The 26153-nt window shown below is 34.6% G+C and overlaps 1 protein-coding gene and 1 long non-coding RNA gene across 2 annotated transcripts; one reads left to right on the top strand and one right to left on the bottom strand.

Moving 5' to 3' along the window:
• The first annotated feature begins 252 nt into the window (after positions 1-252).
• Positions 253-25550, top strand: LOC125683315 (sulfotransferase 1B1-like). Its single transcript, XM_048924347.2, has 5 exons — positions 253-1398; positions 8086-8400; positions 8493-8584; positions 8828-8987; positions 25275-25550. Exons 1-5 carry the CDS (start codon positions 1236-1238, stop codon positions 25379-25381), a joined length of 837 nt encoding a protein of 278 aa, XP_048780304.2. The 5' UTR covers positions 253-1235; the 3' UTR covers positions 25382-25550.
• Positions 11926-16472, bottom strand: LOC125683326 (uncharacterized). Its single transcript, XR_007372902.2, has 3 exons — positions 15540-16472; positions 14611-14677; positions 11926-12335 (listed from the first exon to the last, which is right to left on the bottom strand). It is a non-coding gene; the product is annotated as an uncharacterized LOC125683326 (long non-coding RNA).
• Positions 25551-26153: the final 603 nt, after the last annotated feature.

Raw genomic sequence — 26153 nt, forward strand, 5'->3', positions numbered from 1 at the left:
AAAAATATCGTAACTGTTTCACCTGCCAGATCTATATTGGAATAGTGGGCCTACAGTGAATACTTAACAATATTTTGTAGGGAGGTTATTAGTCCTCTACCGACGAAGTCAAAGAGGGCTTAAGGTTTGCGCTCCGTCAGTCCAGTTTTCCGCACTTTTTTATCTGTTCTTACAGATATTTATTTTATATTTGGTATGTTGCTTTGCCATAAGTTACAGATCAAGTTCGAATTTCGTCTTGGTCCGTTGATTTTTCACTTAGTTATGGGCCTTGGACTTAGAAAAATAGCATGAATTAGCAGTTTTCCAGACTTTTTTTGGTTGTGCTTGCCAATATTCATTTGATATTTGGTACATTGCTTTGTCATAACAAGGTACAGATCAAGTTTGAATGTGGTCCCGGTCCATTGATTTTTCACTTAGTTATGGCCCTTGGACTAAGAAAAATAGCATGAATTATCGGTTTTCCAGGCTTTTTTTTTTTTGTGCTTGCAGATATTCATTTGATATTTGGTACATTGCTTTGCCATAACAAGTTATAGATCAAGTTCGAATTTTGTCTCGGTCCCTTGATTTTCCATTAAGTTATGGTCCTTTGACTTAGAAAAATAGCATGAATTGTTAGTTTACATCCAATTTTCTTATCTCTGTAGATAAGAATACTACACTCATTAAAATTTCTAGCATAGTAATACAACAATATAGCTGAATTATCCATGATCACCTACATGTCACAGTTTATTGACTTGGTTAAAGACCTAAACCTAATTATAAATTTGTCTTTTTTACTGGTCTAGTCTCTACTTGATTTCCAACCATTCCTGTCCTGGTTTCCCAATTTTCCCTTTTACCATAACCTACAAAATGAACTTTGAATATTGTTGTGGTACAGTAATTTTTGCAACCGGTAGGGGACTATGTATTGCCATGCAATACTCTCAGAATGCTTGTTTGTCAATAGCAACTAAAAAGCTTGAAAAAATCGATGCAATTAGTATAGAGTTGTCCACCACCTGGTGAGTACTATAAGGTAACTAGAACCTCAAAATTTATAGCGAGGTATGATTACGTCTCTAAAGGAAATATATGAATCAGGTTAGCGTTGCAGCCCATGGATATATTGTACAATAGAAGGGTTAAATAATAGGGCTAACAGATAAGGGTACTGTGTAAACAAACCACCTAGAGAGAAGACGAAGCTGAATACTGTCATTTTGCTTACAGGATATCAAATTATGGAGGAAACGAAATCTGGTCACCGTTCTAATATTTCATTCGACGGGATGATTCTTCCGGGTATGCCATCATTGCGAAAGGATGTGGAAGGCAGGTTTAATGTCATCAAGAATTTGGAAAGTCGGTCTGGTGACGTTATAATAGCGGCGTATCCAAGATCAGGTTAGTAAAGTCTGATATCCTTATAACTGGTGTGGGATCGCGGTTATCTTCCGGGTACTTCCCTCCGCGATATCGATGCATCTGTACCCTTATGTGAACGATACCCCGTGCTCTTTATGTTCATTTGTTGTTTGAACATTTCCCGAGTCAATTTCATTAGAAATATCTTATGAAAACGCCATTCTAATTATTAGAGTTAATCTGGTGAGGGACTGGGAGTGTATTCTATGTACTATTTATCACACAAAAATTTACACTTAAATGTTCATTTCATCATCAAGCGATGTTTACTATTTTCAATAACACTGCAAACAACGGGTTTACAGGTATTCTCGACCTATGTACATGTAGCAGCGACGAACGCAGATCTTTCGTAACAGCTAATGTGTATCTTGTGATTGTCCATTAACTATGTATCACATTCTTTTAGAATGCAGTGATTCTACGCCCATACGGAATATACTTTTTGGTTATGTGCAATAAATGCAAGAACTTTATTTATTTTATTTTATTTTTTTTACAAATATTGACAATCACTATATTATACAATATTTACAAGAATGCGATTTTTACAGAAAAAAATTGAAAATGTTTATAATACAACTGTTTATATACACGAAATGATCTGTATTTTTACCTGTTTATGTATTTATAACTTTTATGTCCGTCGGATTGGACGTTAAAGCTTGACCCGTGTCAAGGATCACAACCCCCTTGTCACGCAAAAGATCGTTTTCCTGATTTTCGAAAAAAGAGTAAGTTCACTGGTGGGCCGTTTGGGAAACTCAAACACTCACAACCAAACATTTCAATTATTTAACCGTATCAGAATGGTTGAAATATTTCGAAAACGGCGTAAAACCGCAATCAGTTGTAAAGCGACAAGGTCAAGGTAATCCGATTGTATAGGGAAACGGTACAAACACTACCGCGTTCTATTCCCGCCACTGATCAGACACATGACATGTAGTATAGGTAGTAGCTGTTCCTTCACCAAGAGCCCCCTAGTAGAAGGGAAAGATCACAGCTCTCTTAGATAGGGCATTAAAAACTTGTCTTGTGTAATGGTAGGTGTGTCACGATGATTAATATCATTACTAAAGTTTAGAGCGCCATGCTTAGATCAGATTGTTTACACTTCAATAAAATGCTGGTGTCGTCTCTACATGAGTTAAAGATTTTCTAATGGGGAGTGTAAACAAGGTCTCTGCCCTTTAATCAGAACATTAATCAGAACATACTGAATGCTCATAATAACCTGGTTTGTCCAGGAGATAAACCTAACTACCTACCTCAGTACAAATGTACCTGTAACTTTATGAACTATGAAAGATATTATGCGACACGTTGTAGCATAGGTAAAGCTTTGAAACTTTCTTATTTACTTATACCGTTGATCTAAATGACATTTATTTACTTGTGCCGTGACCTATGTTATTGATATAGGTATTTTCATCCAGGTGCATTTGATCATGATTTCGCCCAATTTTAGATTAGTGCAAATTCGTTTTTTGTAATGAATGCATTTAAAAATGTCCTTTTCTATTAAAGGTGAAATGGGCGAATATTAAACATGGGCAAAATTAACATTTTAGTAACATTAAAATCTATAACACAATTTAGTATATAATAGACTTCTGTGAATATGCTCTTGCTGAAAACTTTAGAATGATTTTCACATTTTCTATCGAGTTCCGCTCTTTTATAAAAGAACAAGGAACTCGATTAATTGTTTCTGGTAATTCCAAATCAATTGAAAAGATTTCAATTTTATCCCGTTTTACATTCGCTCGATGTCTGAGTTTTGTCCATGTAGATACGACATCGGTAATATTGAAACGACATCGACTATTTCAACAATACTGGGCATATTGTGCTGGGTTTGTATAGTATTGATAGTGAATCATGATCGTTCATGTTTCTTGTCTCGTTGATGGCATATCCACTCATCATTGTGTTGACTATCATCTGAACCATGCATGTCACTTTTAGTTATAGTAAATCCTTCCTGTCTATCGATTTCGAGTCATGACCGTTGGGATCCTCCATCTAGTCGACAACATCGTATCGATATAGAATCATGATTTTATTAACTATAACGATCATGTGTATAATCTTGTTGACTACATGTATCACCATCATGCGTGCCACTTTCAGTTTGAAATATACCTTCCTATGTTGTGAATTTTGTACGAGGTGTGATAAAAAGTTTATTGACTGGTACCACTGATGAAACACTTTTAGTATGCCGGACCCCATAAGTGAGGCGCCATCACTTAAGGTAAAGCGGTCCCTATCAATATACCGTCTAAACCTAACAAATCATTATCGTACATGTACATGACCCGTCGATATCGACATGGTACTTGAATTGGTCATTGAAAAACAGTGTTGTATATAGTTGTAAAGGAGAACCTTCAAACTTACTGTGCAACTACATATGCCAGAAGTGGTGTTAACCAAATGTGGATTCTAAAAAATTCTAAAGAACTTTTAGTAAATTTGAAATAGCAGAATTTTTCCCAAATCAATAACATTAAAACCTATGACTTTTCAACACTATACACGACCATTCCTCACGATAAATTAAAGACTAGACTTTTTGACATCATAGACAGTTGCTTCTTCAACAAAAACGGAAAAAGGAAATATTCATATCTAGTGATCGATCATTCAAAAACTTATTTTGTTAAGCACCACTCTGATTCCACGCACAAGTACTCTGAAGTTAAAATAAAAGATATGCTAGAGTTCCTCATTGACAATATCTTCGTGGTCTTTGGTGACCATGTCTTCCAACAGTCTGTTGGAATTCCCATGGGCACGAATTGTGCTCCTTTGTCAGCTGGCCTGTTTTTATATTCATATGAAGCAGAATTTATTCAAAAACTTCTACGTGAGAAGAAAAAATCTCTCGCTGTGGCCTTCAATTCGACTTTTAGATATATCGATGACGTTTTGTCCATTAACAATGATAGCTTTCATTCATATGTCGATTTGATATATCCCTGTGAGCTCGAAATAAAGGACACCACAGAGTCGTCCACTTCTGCTTCATACTTAGATATTTTATTGAAAGTAGACATTAACGGCAAACTGACAACTCAACTATATGACAAACGGGATGATTTCAGCTTCTCCATCGTCAACTTCCCATATTTATGTAGCAACATTCCATAATCACCTGCATATGGTGTATATATATCTCAACTGATTCGATATGCAAGAGCTTGTTCTGCGTATAGTCAATTTTTGAATCGAGGTAAGCTACTGACAAACAAGTTGATGGTACAGGGATTCCAACAGTCTCGATTGAAGTCAGCATTTCCCAAATTCTATGGTCGTTATAACGATCTACTTCGTCAGTACAACCTCGCATTGGGTCAAATGCTGTCTGATGTGTTTCATACCGATTGTTAAGCCGTTCTTGGCACACTGATTTCGACTGCGGATAACTCCGTTTACCTGATCAGGATACAGGGCTCACGGCGGGTGTGACCGGTCAACAGGGGATGCTTACTCCTCCTAGGCACCTGGGGCGCGTTTTACAAAAGAACTTACGACTTACGACCAAGTTTACATACTGGAATGTTCTAGTTTATTGTAAGATAATTCACGCCAAATGCAAAATATATTTTTTTTAAATTGAAAACTACATGTAAGCCTCAGAAAATTTTTACTTCATTCACTCAAAGTAATAACAGTGTAATACAATTTAAGACTTGCGACTTCGTCGTAAGTTGTTTTGTAAAACGGGCCCCAGATCCCACCTCTGGTGTGTCCAGGGGTCCGTGTTTGCCCAACTATCTATTTTGTATTGCTTATAGGAGTTATGAGAGTGATCACTGTTCGTTATCTTCATTTTGCATTAAAGACTATACTTTTTGGCATTATACACAGTTGCTTCTTCAACAAAAATGGAAAACGCAAATATAATTCATATCTAGTGATCAGTCATCCAATAAATTACTTTCTTAACACCACTCTGATTCCGCCCACAAGTACTCTGAAGTTGAAATAAAAGATTTGTTGGGGTTCCTCATGGACAATATCTTCGTGGTCTTTGGTAATCAGGTCTTTCAGCAGTCTGTTGGAATTCTCATGGACACGAATTGTGCTTCTTTGTTAACTGACCTGTTTCTATATTCATATGAAGCAGAATTTATTTTAAAAATTCTACATGAGAAGAAAAAATCTCTTGCTGTGGCCATCAATTCAACATTTAGATATATGGACGACGTTTTGTCTATTAACAATAATAACTTTCATTCATTTGTTGATTCGATATATCCAAGTGAGCTCGAAATAAAAGATACCACAGAGTCGTCCATTTCTGCTTCACACTTAATATATTTTATTGAAAGTAGACATTAACGGCAAACTGACAACTCAACTGTATGACTAGACTTGCTCAAGTCTCTATGTTGTTTTATTACATTATCATTTCGTTCAAATTTTTTTGTGTTTCAGAAGTCTAAATATCTGCTCTCTACCATACTTAATGCCACCAAACATAGAGACTTGTAAACCCTGCACAGGACTTGTCAGCCTCCTAATTAAATCTGTCATCATGTATCCCTCTGTAGGATGTTTTATGACCTTTCCCCAAGTTTAGCTGTTGCATTCCTAGTGTTTCCATATGGTCAATTCACATGGCAGTTTCTACATTGTGAAAGTTTTTCAGTTTTATTAGGTCACCTTAGTAAACTCGGGTGACCTATTGCAATTGGTCTGCGTCCATTGTGCGTTAACGGTTCTTGATAACTACCATTTCAATTCTTTTCAAATTTAGATTGGGACAAGAGGGACATGAATAAATTGGCCAATTTTCAAAAATCTTCTCTAGAACACCACACGTGTAAGAAAAACTAAATGCATTGTGATACAGAGCAGGAAGGTCTCTACCAAAAACTGTAAATTTCATCATCCCCGGGATAGAGTTTCTGACCCCAGGGAAGGGCCAAACGTGATATATAGTGTTTGTGTGTAAAACGCTTAGATAACATCTTCTTTTGTGCTATTGATACTTGATTGTAACTAAATGGATATTTAGAAAGAAAAAGTAGTCCTTTACCAAAATTGTAAATTTGATGATCTCAGGGGGTAGAGGTTTTGGTATCAGGGTGGGGCCAAAATGGTCAGTTATTAAATGTTTGAAAAATAGAACTGTTTTAACTTCTTGATAACTACTGTTCCAATTCCTTTCAAATTTGGTATGAAGCATCTTCGGGACATGACGTAGAACATCAATCTTCAGGACAAGGGGGACATAAATTGTAAATTTCTTGATTCTAGATGGTAAGGGTTTGGTTTCATGGTGGAGTAAAAATTATTATAGTGATTATTGTTTTTATCATTTGAAGGACTTCTTTAAGTTTACTGATACAGTATAAAACTAATTGCATAATTTGGAAAAGCAGAAAAGAATGTACAAAAAATGTTGAATTTTGCAAAGTTATTCCAAGGATCATCAAAGACAGAATATTTTGTGTTAATTGAAAGATATTACTTGCACATTGACTTAAATCCAGACACCCATACTGATAAAGTTTGCCTTAAGTATGCAAGAGAAGTCAATAAGGTGAATGAAAGACAAACTATAAGTGAACAATAGGAAGTCTGTTGCAATCCTATGGACATGGAACATCTAAGAGATTAGTTTCTGGTTGAATTTTAAATCACTTATAGATAACTGATTTAATTCTTATGATATGGCTTTAGAAGATTAGATATTTCCGTGTTCATTTTAATTCAGAGAAGTTTTAATTGTTCAACTTTGTAACATTTTGGAAATCCCCATAGCCATACATCACCTGTCAACTTATCAGTGATTCAGCAGCACCACACTGCAGCATTGTAATATGATCCCTTTACCGACCGTATTCTGGTCGGTGATTTTGCAGTGTTTACAAGTCTCTATGTTTGGCATTATCAAAAGTATTAAAGAGAGCAATGATTATTAAACATAGAGACTTGAGCAAGTCTACTGTATGACAAACGGGATGATTTCAGCTTCTCCATCGTCAACTTCCCATATTTATGTAGCAATATTCCATATCACCTGCATATGGTGTTTATATCTCTCAACTGATTCGATACGCAAGAGCATGTTCTGCGTATGGTCAGATTTTAAATCGATACAACCTACTGACAAACAAGTTGATGGTACAGGGGTATCGACAGTCTCGATTGAAGTCAGCATTTCGAAAATTATATACATGTAACTAGTTCGTCAATACAACTATCATTGGGTCAAATGCTGTCTCGCGTGTGTCATACCGATTGCTAGGTCGTTCTTGGCACACTGATTTTGACTACGGATCATTCCGTTTACCTGATCAAGATATAGGGCCCACGGCGGGTGTGACCGGTCGACAGGAATTGCTTACTCCTCCTAGGCACCTGACCCCACCTCTGGTGTGTCCAGGGGTCCGTGTTTGCCCAACTATTTATTTTGTATTGCTTAAAGGAGTTCTGAGATTGACCACTGTTCGTTATCTTCACCTTTCATAGTAAAGCAATAATTTTGTCAGATTATGATATCGATACGATATCGTATCATACTTGGTCATTTAAAACAGTGTTGTATATAGTAAACAATAACTTATTTCATATGACGATATCGACATCGTCTTTGTTGTTGTACATGTATTTTGCAAAGGAATCTAACCAAGATGTTTGTTTTAGGTACACACTGGGTATGGGAAATTACGTCCATGTTACTAAAGCAGAAAGATGAATATATTGAACAAACGAAAGAAACAGCATTTCTAGAATTTGTAGAGGATTTTACTGAACTGGAAAAGATCACATCTCCGCGTGTTTTAAACACACACTTACCTTACCGATGGTTTCCGAAAGCTCACACAGAAGGCAAGAGAAAAATAATACACGTGACCAGAAATCCGAAGGACGTTTTCGTTTCCCACTTTCATTTCAGTAAGAGTTTTGGAAAGGACATGGATTGGAATACATATTATAAAACAACGATAATTGGACCAGGTAAATGGAAACGTCCACCATGGATATGTGCATTCCGTTGTTTTCTATTGTTATCAATGATTTGAATACGGTTGTGATAATTTTCTACTTAGATGCTATATATGGTGGATGGTTTGAATACGAGAGGAGTTTCGACATAGATAAGGAAAATATACATCACATGTACTTTGAAGAATTAAAATTGGTAAGCATATATATATATCTATAATATATATATATATTTATATATATATATATATATATATATATATCTGTGTGTGTGTGTGTGTTATAACTCAAAACTAGGAAAGACAGATATAATTACAACTTACCTAAGATCTTAAGACTGTGAATTTTTTTTCTATCTCAATTAACTTTTCAAGATATTGATATCAAATGATAAAGGATCAGGATGATTTAAAACGTTATGTTTCATCAATTTAAAAAGCAACCATTGGAAGAAATCCGTAGATTGGCGAAATTTCTTGACGTGGATTGTGCAGACGACATGATGGAAAAGATTGCTCGCAAATGTGGGTTTGACAACCTAAAGAATGCCCATTTTACAGTAAAGAAGACTGAATCTAAAGCCAATCATTATAGAAAAGGTGAGCTTTTGATACTATTGACAAACAAATTACAAAGGTTTCAACAGTCTCGTTTCAAGTCAGCAAGCAAATTGTATGGTCGTTATAACTATATCTAGTTTGCCAGTACCACCTGTTATTGGGTGAAATCACAGGGGCTAAACCCGTTTTGGGCCCGAACTCTGATTTTAATTGCGGATTACTCCGTTTACCTGAACAAGATATAAGGTTCACAGCGGGTGTGATCGGTCAACTGGGAATGCTTACTCCTAGGCACCTGATCCCACCTCTAGCATATCCAGGGGTCTGTCTTTGCTCAATTCTTAATTATGCCCCCCTTCAAAGAAGATGGGCATATTCGTTTGCACCTGTCGATCGGTTGGTCGGTCGGGCGGTAGACCACATGTTGTCCGCTCAATATCTTGAGTACCATTCACTTGATCGTAATGATATTTCATGTGTGGGTTGGTTATGAAAAGAAAAGGACCCATATTGTTTTTCAGGTCAAAGGGTTAAAGTCCAAGGGTCATATTAATCTGGATATAGGAATATACTGTCCCCTCAATATCTTGAGAACCCTTTGCTTGACAGACATCAAACTTGGTACACTGGTACATCTTAAGGAGTAGATGACCCCTATTGACTTTGAGGTCACCTGGTCAAGGGTCAAAGTGGACATAGGAATATATTGACCACTCAATGTCTCGAAAATCCTTTGCTTGACAGACATCAAACTTGGTACACTGGTATATCTTTAGAAGAAGATTACCCCTATTGATTTTGAAGTCACATGGTCAACGGTCAAACTGGACATTGCAATATACTGTCTGATCAATATTTTGAGAACCCTTTGCTTGACAAACATTAAACTTAGTTCACTGTTACATCTTCAGGACAAAATGACCCCTATTGAATTTGAGGTAACATGGTCAAAGGTCAAGGGTCGAACTGAACATAGGAATATACTCTCTGCTCAATATCTTGAGAACCCTTTGCTTGACAGACATCAAACTTGGTACACTGGTACATCTTAAGATCAATTCTATGTAAAAATCAAAGAAATCAGATAGGTTCTGGCCACTCAATGTCACAGATTTCTTTGATTTTCATAGTATTAACTTTACTTGCACCATCTTACATAATTTCAACCCCACCACCGAATTTCTACCATCCGTTGCCATGGAAACCGACAGCAGTCTATGAGGGCTAATTGAACTGCAAAATTAAGCCCGTTTTGCCCATGTTTTGTCCTTGTGGTATATAAAAAATTGAAAAAGACAACTAATTTTCTCCATAAATCTCGATTCCCCATAAAATTCCCTCCTTATTTATGATATCTATATCCACCTATGGTAAAGAGTGTGTTACTGACCGCTGCACCAATGTATTATAATTTGGCACTTTGCCAAAAAGTGATTTTTTGTTGGATTTCATTGATGAATTTAGATAATTTGGAAAATACATACAGCATAATCAACTGCCATCAAAGGATGTCCATATCAAAGACTCTTAATATATATAAAAAGATTAATGGTGAAACGTAGTGCAATTGATCTGTAGTAGCATAAAAACTGTAGATTTGGACATTTTGCCAAAACGGGATTTTTTGTTGGATTTCGTTGATGAATTTAGATAATTTGGAAAATACATACAGCATAATCAACTGTCATCAAAGGATGTCCATATCAAAGACTCTTAATGTATATAAAAAGATTAATGGTGAAACGTAGTGCAATAGATCTGTTGTAGTACGAAAACTGTAGATTTGGGCATTTTGCCAAAACGGGATTTTTTGTTGGATTTCGTTGATGAATTTAGATAATTTGGAAAATACATACAGCATAATCAACTGTCATCAAAGGGTGTCCATATCAAATACTCCTAATTTATATAAAAAGATTAATGGTGAAATGTAGTACAATTGATCTATTGTAGTACGAAAACTGTAGATTTGGGCATTTTGCCAAAAATTCATACTAATGACAAATAATACAACGTATACCATTTTCAGTTAAAATGAACAATATGAGCAATTGATATTTCAAAAATAAACATGGAGAAGTTTAACATATTAATAAAAATTAGTTAGAGTGATTAAAAAAACCCATGTAAACATAAACTGTAATCCAGTAGGACCCCCCCCCCCCCCCTCCCCAAACACCAAGTAGATTTTGCAATCATTTCCATAAACGAGCTATATTACATGTACTGTATTGTCATGTAAACTATTATCAATAACTATAAAAAGTCTTCTCAAGATATTGGGTAGATACCAATAAATTGTTCATTGTACTGCCTTGTATTTGTTGACCTTTGACCTGGAAATCATTAGGGTCATCTACTATTCATAACCAACCAACATATTAAATATCATAATTGAACAACAGGCCCAAGATATTGGGGGGACAAAATTGCATAGAGTACTAGCTACATTGCACCTAGTCATTCTTAATTGATTGATTTATTGATATTTTCCGCCACACTCAACAATTTTTCAGTTTTCTGGTGGTGCCCAGTGTTTATTGGTGAAAGTGAGAACCCAGATACAATGTACCTGGGAAGAGACCACCGACCTTCCAAAAGTAAATTGGGAAACTTTCTCACTTAATACCAGCGCGAGCAGGATTCGAACCCGCGCCGACTGAGGCCGTGTCATTTTGAACGCTATCCTCCAACCACTCGGCCATGGAGGCCCCTGCCATTTTTAATCTTTTGACCTGAAAATCAATGGGGGTCATATACTACCAGTGACCAACCCCTGTATGAAATATCACTATCAATCAAAGGGTTCTGAAGAAACTGGTCAGACATCAATTGTAAGAATATTGTATTGCACCTGGTGACCTTTGGACCAGAAAATCAATAGGTGTCATTTTCTACTGCAGAAACTGCATGAAACTTTAAAATTTATGGAAGTTTGTTCAGTGTTACTGTAATCTATGTTGAAATACCAGTAATTAGTAAATTTATAATATTAACACAGAACAACTCATTTTTGCAAAGTTGTTTATTCAACAAACATGGATCACAATGTTATCCAAACAACACAATCATCTTTTTTTTTAAACATAATAGTGATTTTTCTTCAACTGTTCAGTAATGAATCCTTATTCAGTAGGTTCACATAAGACACTTGCAGGTTAATTTTGCAATGTTTTAGTTACATTAGTCTTCTGACACCAAAACTTGATCTTGACTAAGTCATGGTGTTTCCTTAGAAGAATAGTTTACTGAATCAGGATGGACTTGTGTCGTGAGGTGTGTTCATTGACTGTAAAACTCGCAGGGTTTTTTTTCCATTCTCAAGAGCTCTTCTTTGTCTTCTATATCACATAAGAGTCATGGAATGCATCTTCTGCTCTTCAAGTTCTAAAAAATGTGTTGAACAAATATTGAAAAGTTCATCTTATTTTTCACATTTTCATACAGTACACACCTAATTCAATTTGATTAAACTAAATTTACATGTACAAGATCATTCATGATGCTAGAATAGTAATTTTACCACTTAATTAATTACTTAGTTGATAGATTATCATGCCCGCCCACCCGCCCCTCAAAAAGCATCTGTGAAATAACATAGATTTATATATATGGCTTTAAATTATGCACTTCTGTTGACAAAAACTCGTTTGTCATGAATATAGTTCTCAGAAAATAAAAATTAAAAAATAAAATCTTCCCACAGTCTGCCCCATACTTTTTGGTGACCCAGGATGATAATCTTACTAATTAAGTTGAATTGGCCTAAAGGATGTTATGTTTTGATACAGTTTGTATACATGTGTTTATGCTGTATTGAAGAGCTATTAATAGTGTTAATACTCATAAATTAACAAGATGTCCACAAACCTTATTGGTTACCTGAGTATTAATCAAATTTAAAAAAATTCAAAGTATCACTATAGCTCTAAGGGCTACAAAATCCATGTTATACACTATATGACTCTTTTGGACCCACATTCACAACCCTGTGTTTTCGAAATTCGCAATTTTGGTACCCCTTTCTGTTTTTCCTTCATAAGCATTCAGCTTTATTTAAGGTAGTTCCACCCTCCTGTGATGTCATAATATTTTGCGAAGTCAATGATTTAATAAGATTTATGCATAACATGAACATAAATTGTGTTCAAGTCTTTTTCAATCGTTATTGTAAAAAATCTTGTATAACCATAAAATATTTCAAACGTATATGAATAATCAATGAGCTACATTTTTCACAATGCTATACGAGTTATTTCCCCCTGATTACAGGGAGCATGCATCACATTACTGTCATTCGATGGTGTCAAGTAAGGAATAAATAGAAAATTTGCAATTTCTGATTGCAATCAATTGCCAGTTAAGGAATTTTTCTAAGAATTAAGTGTAATGACTTGAAAACAGTATAACTGAACAAAATGTCTTAGTCACTGATTACATGTATGTGGCCCATGTGTGTTTTTCTTGCAAGCAATGTATGGTCATGATGTAACAAAGTATGTAAATATTAACTAGTCCTCAATTTCTTTAGATCAGAATCATGATGTCCTTAGTATATCAGCAATTCTTCATTATTAATTTCTATCAATATTTTCGACAACCAAACACAACAAAACATGCAATAAGATATGCCTAAAACACATGTACAACCAACGCATACATGTACATTATCAATTTATCGTTTCACAATGAACAACACTACTTGTTGCTAAATGTACACCAGATGCCAATAAACAAAGCATGTTAATTATCTTGAATTGGCATCTCTAGTGTAAATTTTTTGTTAAAATTTACTTGTTAAGAATTTTCAGGCATTATTATGAAGTCACCCCCCCCCCCCTCCTTATCACATGTATGCTTTCATTGTACTCTTAATTCTAGGTGTCTGTTGTTTTAAAAACAGACTACTACTGAAATCCTCAGTATTAATTACATAATTTGGACACAAATAAATGTCAAATACACTTATAACCACCCCCCCCCTTCCCCAACTCTACAATTTAACGAAGTGTATATCTGAAAAAATTTTCTCCATAAAATTGAAGAAATCAAACCCTGGTTCTAAAACAAAATTTTCAATTTTGGTATAGAGCATTTTTAAAAGTACCGTCAATCCAGAGTCCTTAGGTTTACAATCTATGTTAATTCCCCTTGTCCCAAAGATGCTTAAAAGAAATTTGAAAAGAATTGGAAGGGTGGTTATCAAGAAAAAATATTAATGTTCAATTAACGTCTTATGATGACTGACGCACACAAATAGCAACATGTAGGTCACTTGAGTGATTCTCAACATTGACCTAATTAGAATTAATCATTTTTACAAATGATACTGAGCTCATACACATGTGTACATATATATGTGCGTCATTGACAACAAGACAACTAGTCTTTTTGAGTATGCTAATTAAGTGAAGTAATAAATTTTTTTTTAGGAAATTGTGATGAAAACGTTTCAAGTCATCATGTCGCATAAAAAATGGATGGTCTCCTGTGATTATTCTAGAGAATTCAGTTTCCATGCAGGCTCTATAACCAAGAAACTAAACCCAATGTACCACATTCCCCATATCTATTAATTTGTTTTAGGATTTATAATACTGGGATTCAAATTTGAATTTCAAATTATGTATTCAATGTGTATGTATTAATGCTGAATATTTACCTCCTCAAAGTCAGCAACTTGGTCAACTCCATCTTTAGGTGATTTGCACAGTATGATGCTCATACAGCTGAAACACAGAAAAGCACAAATTACATAAAATAGTGGTTATGTACTTTGGCCAAAATATGTGATTATTGGATGAAAAAGTAAGAATTCAAAAGTATTTGAATATTTACAATTTACATTTAATATTTTTTGATTTACTTCAGTTGACAGGACCTACATGTATTAAAATTTGAGGGCCCAGTTACAGGACCCAATTCAAAATCATAAATTTTTCATCATTTAATTTTTCCAAATCAAGTGTCCTAAGTTCATAATTACAGAGATGAGAAAACTTTAAATCATAATAGTATTTGTGTGATTTCTTCTGTAGATTAGAACCATCACATATTAGTGGGGGTTACCACAGGTAAACAAACTTGAAAGTAGCCTGGCTCACCAATATATATGATTTTAACAATCTTTATCTAGAATGCACACAGGCATTCACATGTTTGTTTTTATTGTAGACTTGACAGTCAGAGAGAGAGAGAGAGAGAGAGAGAGAGAGGGGGGGGGTCATCACTTAGGATTACATAAATTAAGCCTACTAGTCCTTTTGAAAATTTCCACATGAAACATGATTTTATAAGTATTCCCCAATTTTTACAGATCCTGAACTCTGTGTAAATGTGATAGGAAACTCCCTGAGTGAATGTTAGGTTGGGGACATACTTAACTAGTATTCTATATTGTACACCCATGCAGTAAATGACAGGACTACTTACAATGTTCAGTCTACATGTATACCACTATAGCTGACTAGCCTGGCTGGCAGTATAAAAGAAATTGGGGTTCTCATATGTTTACTAAAAGCCAATTTTTCTGATACATTTTATTCAGCCTTTACTTTAGAATTTGGATTCTAAATCAAATAGAATACTTACGTCAATACAAGTTCCAACACGGCAACAGGCAGGGCTTTTTCATATTTTCTATGCATATGTCTGTCGGCCTTCTGTTTCCCTGGTCATTTTTTTAGTCGGATGTGATGCAACAAAGCGTTAAATTCCACAACATTTACTTTTTCTACGAATACGTAGACGATTGGATGCTAGAGTCCGGTGACTATGGCAAAGATCAAACGGATTTGTATTCCATGAAATAAACCGGAATCCTTTAGCACAATTGAAGATAAAGATCGTGGTAGTGAATTAAGTGAACAAAGAGCATCTGATATTGATAAACTTCTGAAGAACAAATTGAATAAAAACTCAATTTCCACCTCCTGCCATACTGAAAACAAATGAAGGCTGTTCATATCTCCAATACAAGAGAGTGTTACAAAGGGCAATAACTCTTTCTGGTGTATTTTGGTTTGTGCACCAGAGGAAACTACTGGTTTATGTGTTTACCTTTGGTTTCTCCACAAATGTGTTTCTGTACTTTTTTTTAAGTAAGATTCAATACATTTTACTAGCATGTGAGTTTACACCAAATGACTGGGCAAGTATATTTTATCCCTCTCTAAAAATTACATATATCAAACCCGTATACATCATAAAAATAATTATTTCTATTGTTTTCAAGGATTAAATAAATACAAAAAAAAATCTAAAAGCTAGAACCTAGCTCAAAATAATTTTTACAATTGTTGTTTTTATAAACAATAGCGTTTAATTTTTGATTATTCAAAATATAACATACATGTGCATATCTTGTCCAGCTGTTGTTAGAGGATCGGTTTCCATGGCAACCGTTGCTAAGTCAAACCTTTGCATGTCCTTTTTGTTTTATATCTATCATAATATTGTTACACACAAAGTTTCATAAAAATCTGTGACATACCGTGGCCACTGAATTTTGATAGTTACATAGAATCAGTCTTAAGAAGTAGATGACCCCTATTGATTTTTAGGTCACCTGGTCAAGGGTCAAACTGGACATAGGAATATATTGCCCACTCAGTGTCTCGAGAATCCTTTGCTTGACAGACATCAAACTTGGTACACTGGTATATCTTTAGAAGAAGATTACCCCTATTGATTTTGAGGTCACATGGTCAAAGGTCAAGCGTCAAACTGGACATAGGAATATACTGTCTGCTCAATATCTTGAGAATCCTTTGCTTGACAGACATCAAACTTGGTACACTGGTACATCTTAAGGAGTAGATGACCCCTATTGATTTTCAGATCACATGGTCAAAGGTCAAACTGGACATTGGAATATACTGTCTGCTCAATATCTTGAGAACCCTTTGCTTGACAGACATTAAACTTGGTACACTGGTACATCATCAGGAGAAGAAGACACCTATTGATTTTGAGGTTACATGGTCAAATGTCAAGGGTCAAACTGGACATAGAAATATACTGTCCGTTCAATATCTTGAGAACCCATTGCTTAACAGACATCAAACTTGGTACACTGGTACATCTTCAGGAGTTGATGACCCCTATTGACTTTTAGGTCACATGGTCAATCTACTCTTTGACATAGGAAGGTATTGTCTACTCAATATTTTGAATTGATGATACTACTCTCAATTAAATGATGGGTGTGTATAACCATTTTCAATTTTGCACCATGGAGGGCATATGTGTTTTACAAACATCTCTTGTTTTGTATTCCTTATTGGAGTTATGACATTGATCACTGTTCGTTATATTCACCTTTCCATGGCGCCGCGACTTGATCTAAACGATTACAGATTGTTATTATACAGTTAAATTATATCATTGAGGGAGTTAGCAAGATTCCATTTCCCTGAAGCCAGGACTATAGTCCTGGCTGAGGGGAACTGGAATCTTGCTAACTATCTCAGTGATCATAATTTAACTGTTTTATTATACCGATACAAATTGAAAATATAAATAACAAATGTTTATATTCTTGTTGAATTTTATTAACTCAGTAGCTAAGTACTTCGTTACTAGCTTGAAAATACGGATGTATATTTAATTGCTGTTATAAAATTTAGAAATTCATTTCAAAATTAAGGATTATCTCCCTCATGCATAGCTCTTATCCTTGGACGAATTTGGCTCCAATTGTTTGGCACGCTGTTTTTGGCTATATTTAGATCTAAAACTTTTTTTTTTTTTTTTTTTTTATAATTTATTTGTTTTTTGACACATACAATATAATCACACAGACAAATAAACAAACGGACAATCAATCATACATACATTTCATTCTCTCCTGTGGTCACTTGCTGTACAGTATTGAAGCATAACAAAAAAAACATGTAAAAATTAAAAAAGAAATTATTCAAAAATATCTTCCCATCTCTTCCACATTTTATCAAAGCTGTGCATTCTATGTTTTTGAATTGCAGCATATTTTTCCACATGATATTTTAACTTTAAGTGACATAATAATCCAACAAGGTTTGGTTCCTTATCCTGCATTAAACAGGTAAAGATGTATTGTTTAACATATAAAATTATAAAATTCATAACTTTGTTATTAAAAGTTAGTGGATTTTCACCTAATATAATATTGGACACATTAAAACCTACTCTTTCTGAAGTTTTTCTATATATATGAAGACTCAACTCACTCCACAATGTTTGGGTTTTATCACATGAAGCAAAAATATGTGTCATCGTCTCCACATTACTTGTACAAAATCTACAGCAGTCATTTGTTTTAACATTAATTTTTTTCAAATAATATCCAACAGGAAGGATTCTATGTAAAATTCTAAACTGTAGCCATTGAGCAGAAGAATCAGTTGTTGTTTTGAAACAAATTTTAAACACCCCTTGTATGGAAATATCACCCACTCCATATGGAGACAGTTCAGCTTTCCACTTGACCATAGAAGTTGGGATCGTATCGTTTTCGTTCAAAATATTGTAAATGATTTTGGAACATTTTTCATGCATCAAAACATGTTCAAAAAATACAGGCATACAGGGATTAGTAATTTTTTTGGCTAAATGTCTATCAATAGACAAACTTTTTAGGTATTTTGAAATTGCTGTGATAATGCTATTATATTGCATTACACAAACTTCATGGAGATTGTATAAGCATTGTAATTTTTCTAAGGCAAGGAAATTACAATCATTGTCAAAAAAATCTTGAACAACTTTAATCCCTTTATCATACCATGCTTTAATAAAAACAGGCTTTCCAGCTATTTTAATATTAGAATTGTACCACACTGGAATATTTTGAAAATTACTTTTTAGTTTTGGAGAATTTTGACTGATCTTCAAATAAGAAAGCCAAGAAGTAAAAACATCTTTCCAAAATGCATTATTTTCATTAAGTAAGCATTCTAAAATAAAGCTATCTCCAAAGTCATATAATTTCTTTAAGATATCACTTCCATACACAGCAAAGAAGATACTCATCCAAGGTTTATAACAATTAGACTTAGTAAGTCTCTTAATCCATGAACATTTCAGAGATGTAATAAAGTTGTTTATATCAACCATCTTTAAACCACCTGCTAGATAGTCTTGTGTTATCGTAGACCTCTTGACTCTATCTATACTAGATTTCCACAAGAATTCAAAGATAATTTTGTACAAATATGTAATTGTTTCCTTTTTAGGAGTAGGAAGTGATATGAACAAATGATTCAATTTTGGGATAAGTAAGGTTTTAATGACAGTGACCCGACCAATAGGAGTAAGAATTCTTCTTTTCCACTGTTCAATAAGAGCGACAATTTTCGGGATTTGAAGTCCAAAATTTATGTCTTCAATTTCTTTAAGATCAACAGAAAAATTAATACCAAGTAAATTAAAAGTTGTTGATCCCCAGTCCAATTTCCATCTTGTATGATGAAAGACTTGATCTGAAGATTTTTTTGAACCAATCCATATAATCTTCGTTTTAGAAGTATTAATCCTTAAACCAGAAAAACTGGAAAAAAATTCAATAGTATCCAAAGCTGCAAAAAGCGATTCAGCTGAACCATCAAGGGCTAGTGAAGTATCATCTGCATATTGTGATATTTTATGTTCTTTATTTTGTATACATATGCCATTTATATTTTTGTTTTGTTTAATTAATATTGCAAGAATTTCAGCACATATGATGAATAAATATGGTGCAATAGGATCGCCTTGTCTACATCCTCTTTGTATGTCAAACTGTTTAGACAGGAATCCACTCTGTAAAATCGAGGCTCTGAAATTTGTGTTCAAAATCTTTATCCACTGAATAAAGCATTCCCCAAAACCAAAATATTTTAAAACTTTATAAATGAAAGACCATGACATTGAATCAAAAGCCTTTTCAAAATCAATGAATACTAAAAGACCTGGAATATTGTTTCTCTCAGTATATGACATAATATCATAAATAAATCGAGTATTCTCTCCAATATATCTCCCTTTTAGTGTATCTGATATATAATCCAAAACATGTTTGATTCTGAAGCTAAGACAGCCCGATATGATTTTGTATAGTACATTTAAAAGCGTAATTGGTCGCCAGTTTTTTAGAAGCTGTCTTGGTTTATCTCCTTTGGGTAAGCATGAAATAATTCCTAATCTTTGTGAAATAGGAAGTTCCCTCTTATGAAATATACAATTAATGGCTCTTACAACATAGTATTTAATATCATTCCAAAAACATTTGAAAAATTCTGTCGTGTAACCATCACTACCAGGAGATTTGTTGTTTTTCATGTTTTTTAGCACATTAAGAACCTCTCCCTCTACAATATCGACCTCTAGTTTATTGGCTGTATGCACATCTAACTTAGGAGAATTATAATCAGAAATGATGTTCTCTAGATCAACATTAATCAAGTTTGAATCATTATTGTTATATAAAGTTTCATAATATATCTTAACATTATCCAATATCTCTGATTGATCATATATTATTCCGATATCCTCCAAATTAATTTTTTTAATAGTTTTGTTCAAGTAATTCCTAGATTCCAAATTACAAAAATATTTTGAAGGTTTTTCTCCTTCTTCTATCCAACGAGCACGAGACCTTATCATATGACCTTGCAATCTTTCTTTTCTAATACACTCAAGGGCTGCTCTCTTCTCATCAAGAGTATTAATATCAATATTTGGTTCAGACTCCAAAACCTCAATTTCATCCAAAAAAATTTTTTCTGTAGTATTTTTTTCCTTTTTCTTATAAGATGAGTATGATATACTAACTCCCCTGATCTCCATCATTAGAACCTCAAGAAATAAGCTTTCATCAATGCCATTTTTGCACTGAAAATTCATACTTCCTATATCATTCAAATATTGGTTACTTACAGATTGAATAGTTTCTTTAACCTTCGTAACATAGTCCTTATCTGTTAACAAATTGTTATTAAATTTCCAAAGACCGCGTCCTCTAATAAAGGGATTAAATTTTAATTCAATAACAACAGCCGAATGATCGGATCTATATCCTGGCTTTATGGTACAATTTTCTACCAAATTTGACAAGCTGTCAGATATAAGAAAATAGTCAAGGCGACTTTGTTTTAAGGGATTTTTTTTACGCCATGTGTAGACTTTTTTGTCTGGATTTAAAATCCTATAATAATCTAGGAGTTGTAAATCTTCCATAATTTCTAGAATTTTAGCACGGGCTGTTGGATTATTAATGCCACAGTAATTATGAGTATCCAAAGAGGGGTTTAATGTAAGATTGAAATCACCACATAAAATAAAATATTCATTGTCAAATTCCAAAAAAAAGTATTTCTGACATTTTCATAGAATTGAGGGTTATCAGTGTTAGGACCATATATGTTTATAAGAGTTACTTTATTCTCTTCAATAGTCATGTCAAGAGCAAGTAAATTACCTTCACAATCCCTTTTTTCACCATGAATTTTAAACTCGAAGTTATTATTGAATAAGATGCACACACCCCTTGAGTTTGACATATAAGAATTAAATACACATTTGTATCCCCACTGGGATTCAATATATGGCTCGCACTCAGAAGTAAAATGTGTATCTTGCAGACATATGATAGAATAACGTTTTTGTTTTAAGTAGTTAAGAACATCTGCACGCTTAGTTGGTGTTGCCAGCCCTTGACAGTTCACTGTGGCTATTGAAATATTTCCAGACAATGGCATCTAAGAAAAATTGCAAAACAACAAAAAATAAAAACACTTTCAGCAAGTAACCCTTGAAAACAGAAACAAAAAGAGAACACAGGAAGGCCACATTCACACATATATGCATACCACAGAAAAAAAACAAAAAACAACAAATGACAAAAATACAATGTACGTCCTGTAACCAAATTGATGTAAATACAGTGTTTTAGAGAACATCGAACCCGAAGTCACTGCGCTCTCAGGTCGATCCCAATGCATATATTAACACTGCTCTACTAACGTGGATCTATATATAAAAAAAAAAAACCAAGAAGATAATATCACTCTCGAAGTTTTTTGTTGATATCATCAAAGATGTTAAATGTGTGACGACGGTCTTTTTTGTCCAGTGCAAATACTTTGCTGTTAAAATACCACACGGAATGGACATTTGGATGTTCTTTGAGTTTTTGTATCAATTTTGCGTTTTGTGGAGTAATGTGGTCCACCATTGTGAAGTCCTCTTTCATCATAACTTTACGGTGCTTTATGATATTTGTCTTGGCTTCTGAGCTGATCATCCGCACAAGAACCGGACGAGGTCCACCACTTCTGTCAGGAATTCGGTGTATTGCGAGGATATCTGCAGGGTTGTCATCTATATCGATCCTTTGCTTAAGAATTTTGCAGAATTCCTCTCTGAGATTTTCTTTTGAATGCTCTCGCCATCCTAATAATTTGATATTGCATTTTTGCGAGTATTGTTGATTAAAGTTTGCCATTGAAATGGCTTGCCGAGCGTTCCTGGCTGCTGTGTTGAGTTCGTCGCTTAGCTTCTGTAACTCTCTTTTTTCTTTTGCAATTGTCTCCCTTACGTCTGTCAAGTCCATATTCAGTGCGTCGAATTTTTCTATGTTGTCAATATTGGCCCGCATTAATTTTTCATCAGTAGTTTTCTGTGTGGATTTCTCAATTTCAGATTTTATTTCGTTTTTGAGTTCCTTCTTTATTTCGTCTTTGTTGGCCATTTTTATATCTTTGACAAAGTCACTTTTCAGTTCCGACAGTGTTTTTTACTACGTCACCAATGTCTCTTTTGGAAACCATTCCTTGCTTTATTTCTTCCAGACTTTTATGTATTGAATTAAGGTCAATTTCCTCTGTTGAATCAACTGTATTGTCGGAGAGTCCTATGGAACTTTGATCAGAAATGCTTTGATCCGAACTACTTAGCCGAGATTTTTGGGTCGCATTTTTATCACTTTTCACTGTATTCCCTGCCGAATTAATGTTCAGTTGAATGAGATTTTTCTTTTTGCCGTCTTTGACACCGATGGAAGTTGGTGTTGTAGTTCGACTTGACCGGCGACTCGCCATGTTGCTAAGTGTGAATAGTACTCAAGGCGAGATTTCGAAATTTTTCAATAAAAACGTTAAAAAGTTCTATATGTAATTCAAAAAGTCTCTATCGACTCACCGTGCGTTTCCAGTTTTTAACACCAGTATTCCATGACTAAATACACTCTGATATATATAATAGCTAATAAGAAAAGTCCACTTTCAGTAGAGCTTGAAAAAACACGTCCTACACCATACTTGGTCACGTGAAAAACCTAGATCTAAAACTTCATAGTTATTTCGGATTTCAAACATTTCGGTTGATCATCACTGAAGAGACATTATTTGTCGAAATGCGCATCTGGTGCATCAAAATTGGTACCGTATAAGTTTTACATTAACATAAAACAAATATTTTGAGAAAATTAGCATGTTCAAATGTCCCTAACTTGAACAAAAAAAATCAATTCCAGAGACAAATTATTTCACTGTATACAAGTATGTCTATTTAGAAAAATTAAAAGTGACTTGACAGTTTGCAAATCTAAACAAATTGTTGCTTGTGGATGACAAATTGGCAGATTGCATCACATTTCCAAAAGGACCACTTTCGACATTTTCTAGACTAAACTTGTTGTTAAACAGTTCATTGAATAGATTGGTTTCCAGAAAATCAGGACACGCATTTTCAGGTGGAGCTGCACTATCCGATTTTGACACAGTTTCAGACATGTCAGATGTTGTAGATATACATGTATTTCTACACAAAATGTCAGACATTTCCCTTTTTATCGCCTCACTAAGTTTTGAGCTGTAAGATTTGATAGACGTTTCACTACGATGTCCACTGATTCCCATTACGTGTCTTGCCTCCACCCCCTTGTGGTCCAGGGTCGTTATACTCGTGGCTCGGATGCAATGATTAGTGTATGTTTTGCTTAAATTGGCCTCTTTACTTAAATTTGCCATGAAGGAATAAAGTGTGTTTTTCCGACATCTGAATTTTCATACCACGTTTCACTTTCGTTCTATTTCCTTTTCCTGGAACGCTGCCAGGAATTGGGGTTTTCTGGATGAAGCTTTCCAATATACTTCTTGAAGGAATTTACTGGACAACGAGGATCACCTTTAAAATAAACAAAACACAGAGTTAAGCATGAAACAAAAATGTGTTTCATTTTCAATAATTTTAAAATCTACTGAAATTGAATTGACCCCCCCCCCCCTGGAAAATACTAGTTTGACATACGTTACACTTACCAGTTGTCATACATTCTGCCCTGTTTACTTGTCATATCCTGTAGGTCGTCTTCCTATGGTTTTTCGTTTGAGGCTCCCTGAATGTTACATATTCCCTTCCTGTAGAATCCATGACTATAATGAAATCGTCCTTTTGAAGTTCACGTACAATGTAGATTCTCCCGTCCGCGATTGCAGAAATAATAAATATATTCAAACATTGTCTTTTTCTGTACTTTCCAAGCTGAAAACAGTCTCGTATAGTGTATCCATGTCTTCTTGTGTGAGACGTTCCTTCGATTTAGGCTCCCCAGTGCCAGACTTCTTCAGTTTTACAAGCACGGCTTTAAACATTTCATTTGCAGTTTTGAATCTCTCATCGTTAATAATGTCTTCTTTTCTCACCTTCAAAAAATGTTTCTGTAAACCATATCGCAGACTAATCATAGATTTCTTCGCATATCGCTCTCCATCAACTTTTTTCATCTCCACATAGAATTTTCGCAGAAAAAAGTTCATTTGATCCGCTGGTTGTCGCTCGATTTCCGATAAATCCATACTTTTCTTGATTGCATAGTTTTCTAATGCAGACAATGATGCCCTAATGAATTTTTTTGTGTTTTCGCTATCTCTAGAATCAAGTAGATTCTCCAATTCACTCTCGTCTAAATCATAAAACCTTGTTGACGTCACCATGATCAATCAAATTATTGTCGTCTGTAAAATTAGAAATCACGTGCCGAACAACGCGATTTCATTGGTTGAAAAACTATGGAGAACATTTCGGACCTTTTTCTGTATTCCAAAGTAAAATCTAAAGGATTACGGATAACCGGGAACTAGCTTTGAAAGCAGGGATTAGTTCAATATTGACTAACGCACGGCAAAACGGGAATTAGTCTCGCAACAGCGATATCCAGGGAATTAGCCACATCTAATCATCTAAGTTTATATAGTGAAAAATCAGTAGAGGTATAATAAAACATTCTAACACCACTGAATGTCTGTATGGACATTATTTAAGTATATCTGTATTATCGTGACATTGTGTTTTTATTTATTTAATCAGGCGAGGTTGGAGATTGGAAAAATCATTTCACCGTTGCACAGAATGAAGAGTTTGACAAGTTATTTCAGAAGGAACTAACTGGTTGTAATCTGTTGAGATTTATGTAGTAAAATCAGCCAATGCAATATTGTATACCTTTTATGCTTTTATTCATGATTGAAGCATTTTCATGTATCTGTTAAGGTATAAAGTGAATTATCGCTAGATTAGTAATTTTGTGAATCGATCTCAATGTTACGAAGATGTCTTTAACTTAATAAACTTGCAGAAATTTAAGCTGGCTTTCTTCATTATTATCCTTAGTACAAAGACAATGCATGATTCCCCAAAGAGGTAATAATGAACTTGATGGCGGATCCAGAAATTTCTTTTGAGGGGGTGCACAGTAGACGGCTGGGAGCTGTTGTGTGACCCTCATAAATGCTTTTGAAAATACTGAGTTCGGACAAATACAATTCGCAATCCCGAAGTATTACCTCCTGCTTTTATTCAGATTGATTGATTGATTGATGTTTTCCGCCACACTGAACAATTTTTCAGTTTTATGGTGGCGCTCAGTTTTTATTGGTGGAAGAGAGAACCCAGATACAATGTACCTGGGAAGAGACCACCGACCTTCCGAAAGTAAACTGGGAAACTTTCTCACTTACCGGCGCGAGCGGGATTCGTACCCGCGCCGACAAAGGTGAGAGGCCGTGTGATTTTAAGCGCAATGCTCTAACCACTCGGCCACGGAGGCCCCCTGCTTTTATTCAGATGATGATAATTAAACTACAACAAGGTTGGGCACCTGAACATTTCAGCAACAGGTAAGCAAACGCGTAAAATTTAAAAAAATTTTTTAATTTAAATGTGATAAAATTTAAAATTAGAACAGAA

This window comes from Ostrea edulis, chromosome 6 (genome assembly GCF_947568905.1).
Source record: "Ostrea edulis chromosome 6, xbOstEdul1.1, whole genome shotgun sequence".
Classification (NCBI taxonomy): Eukaryota; Metazoa; Mollusca; class Bivalvia; order Ostreida; family Ostreidae; genus Ostrea; species Ostrea edulis.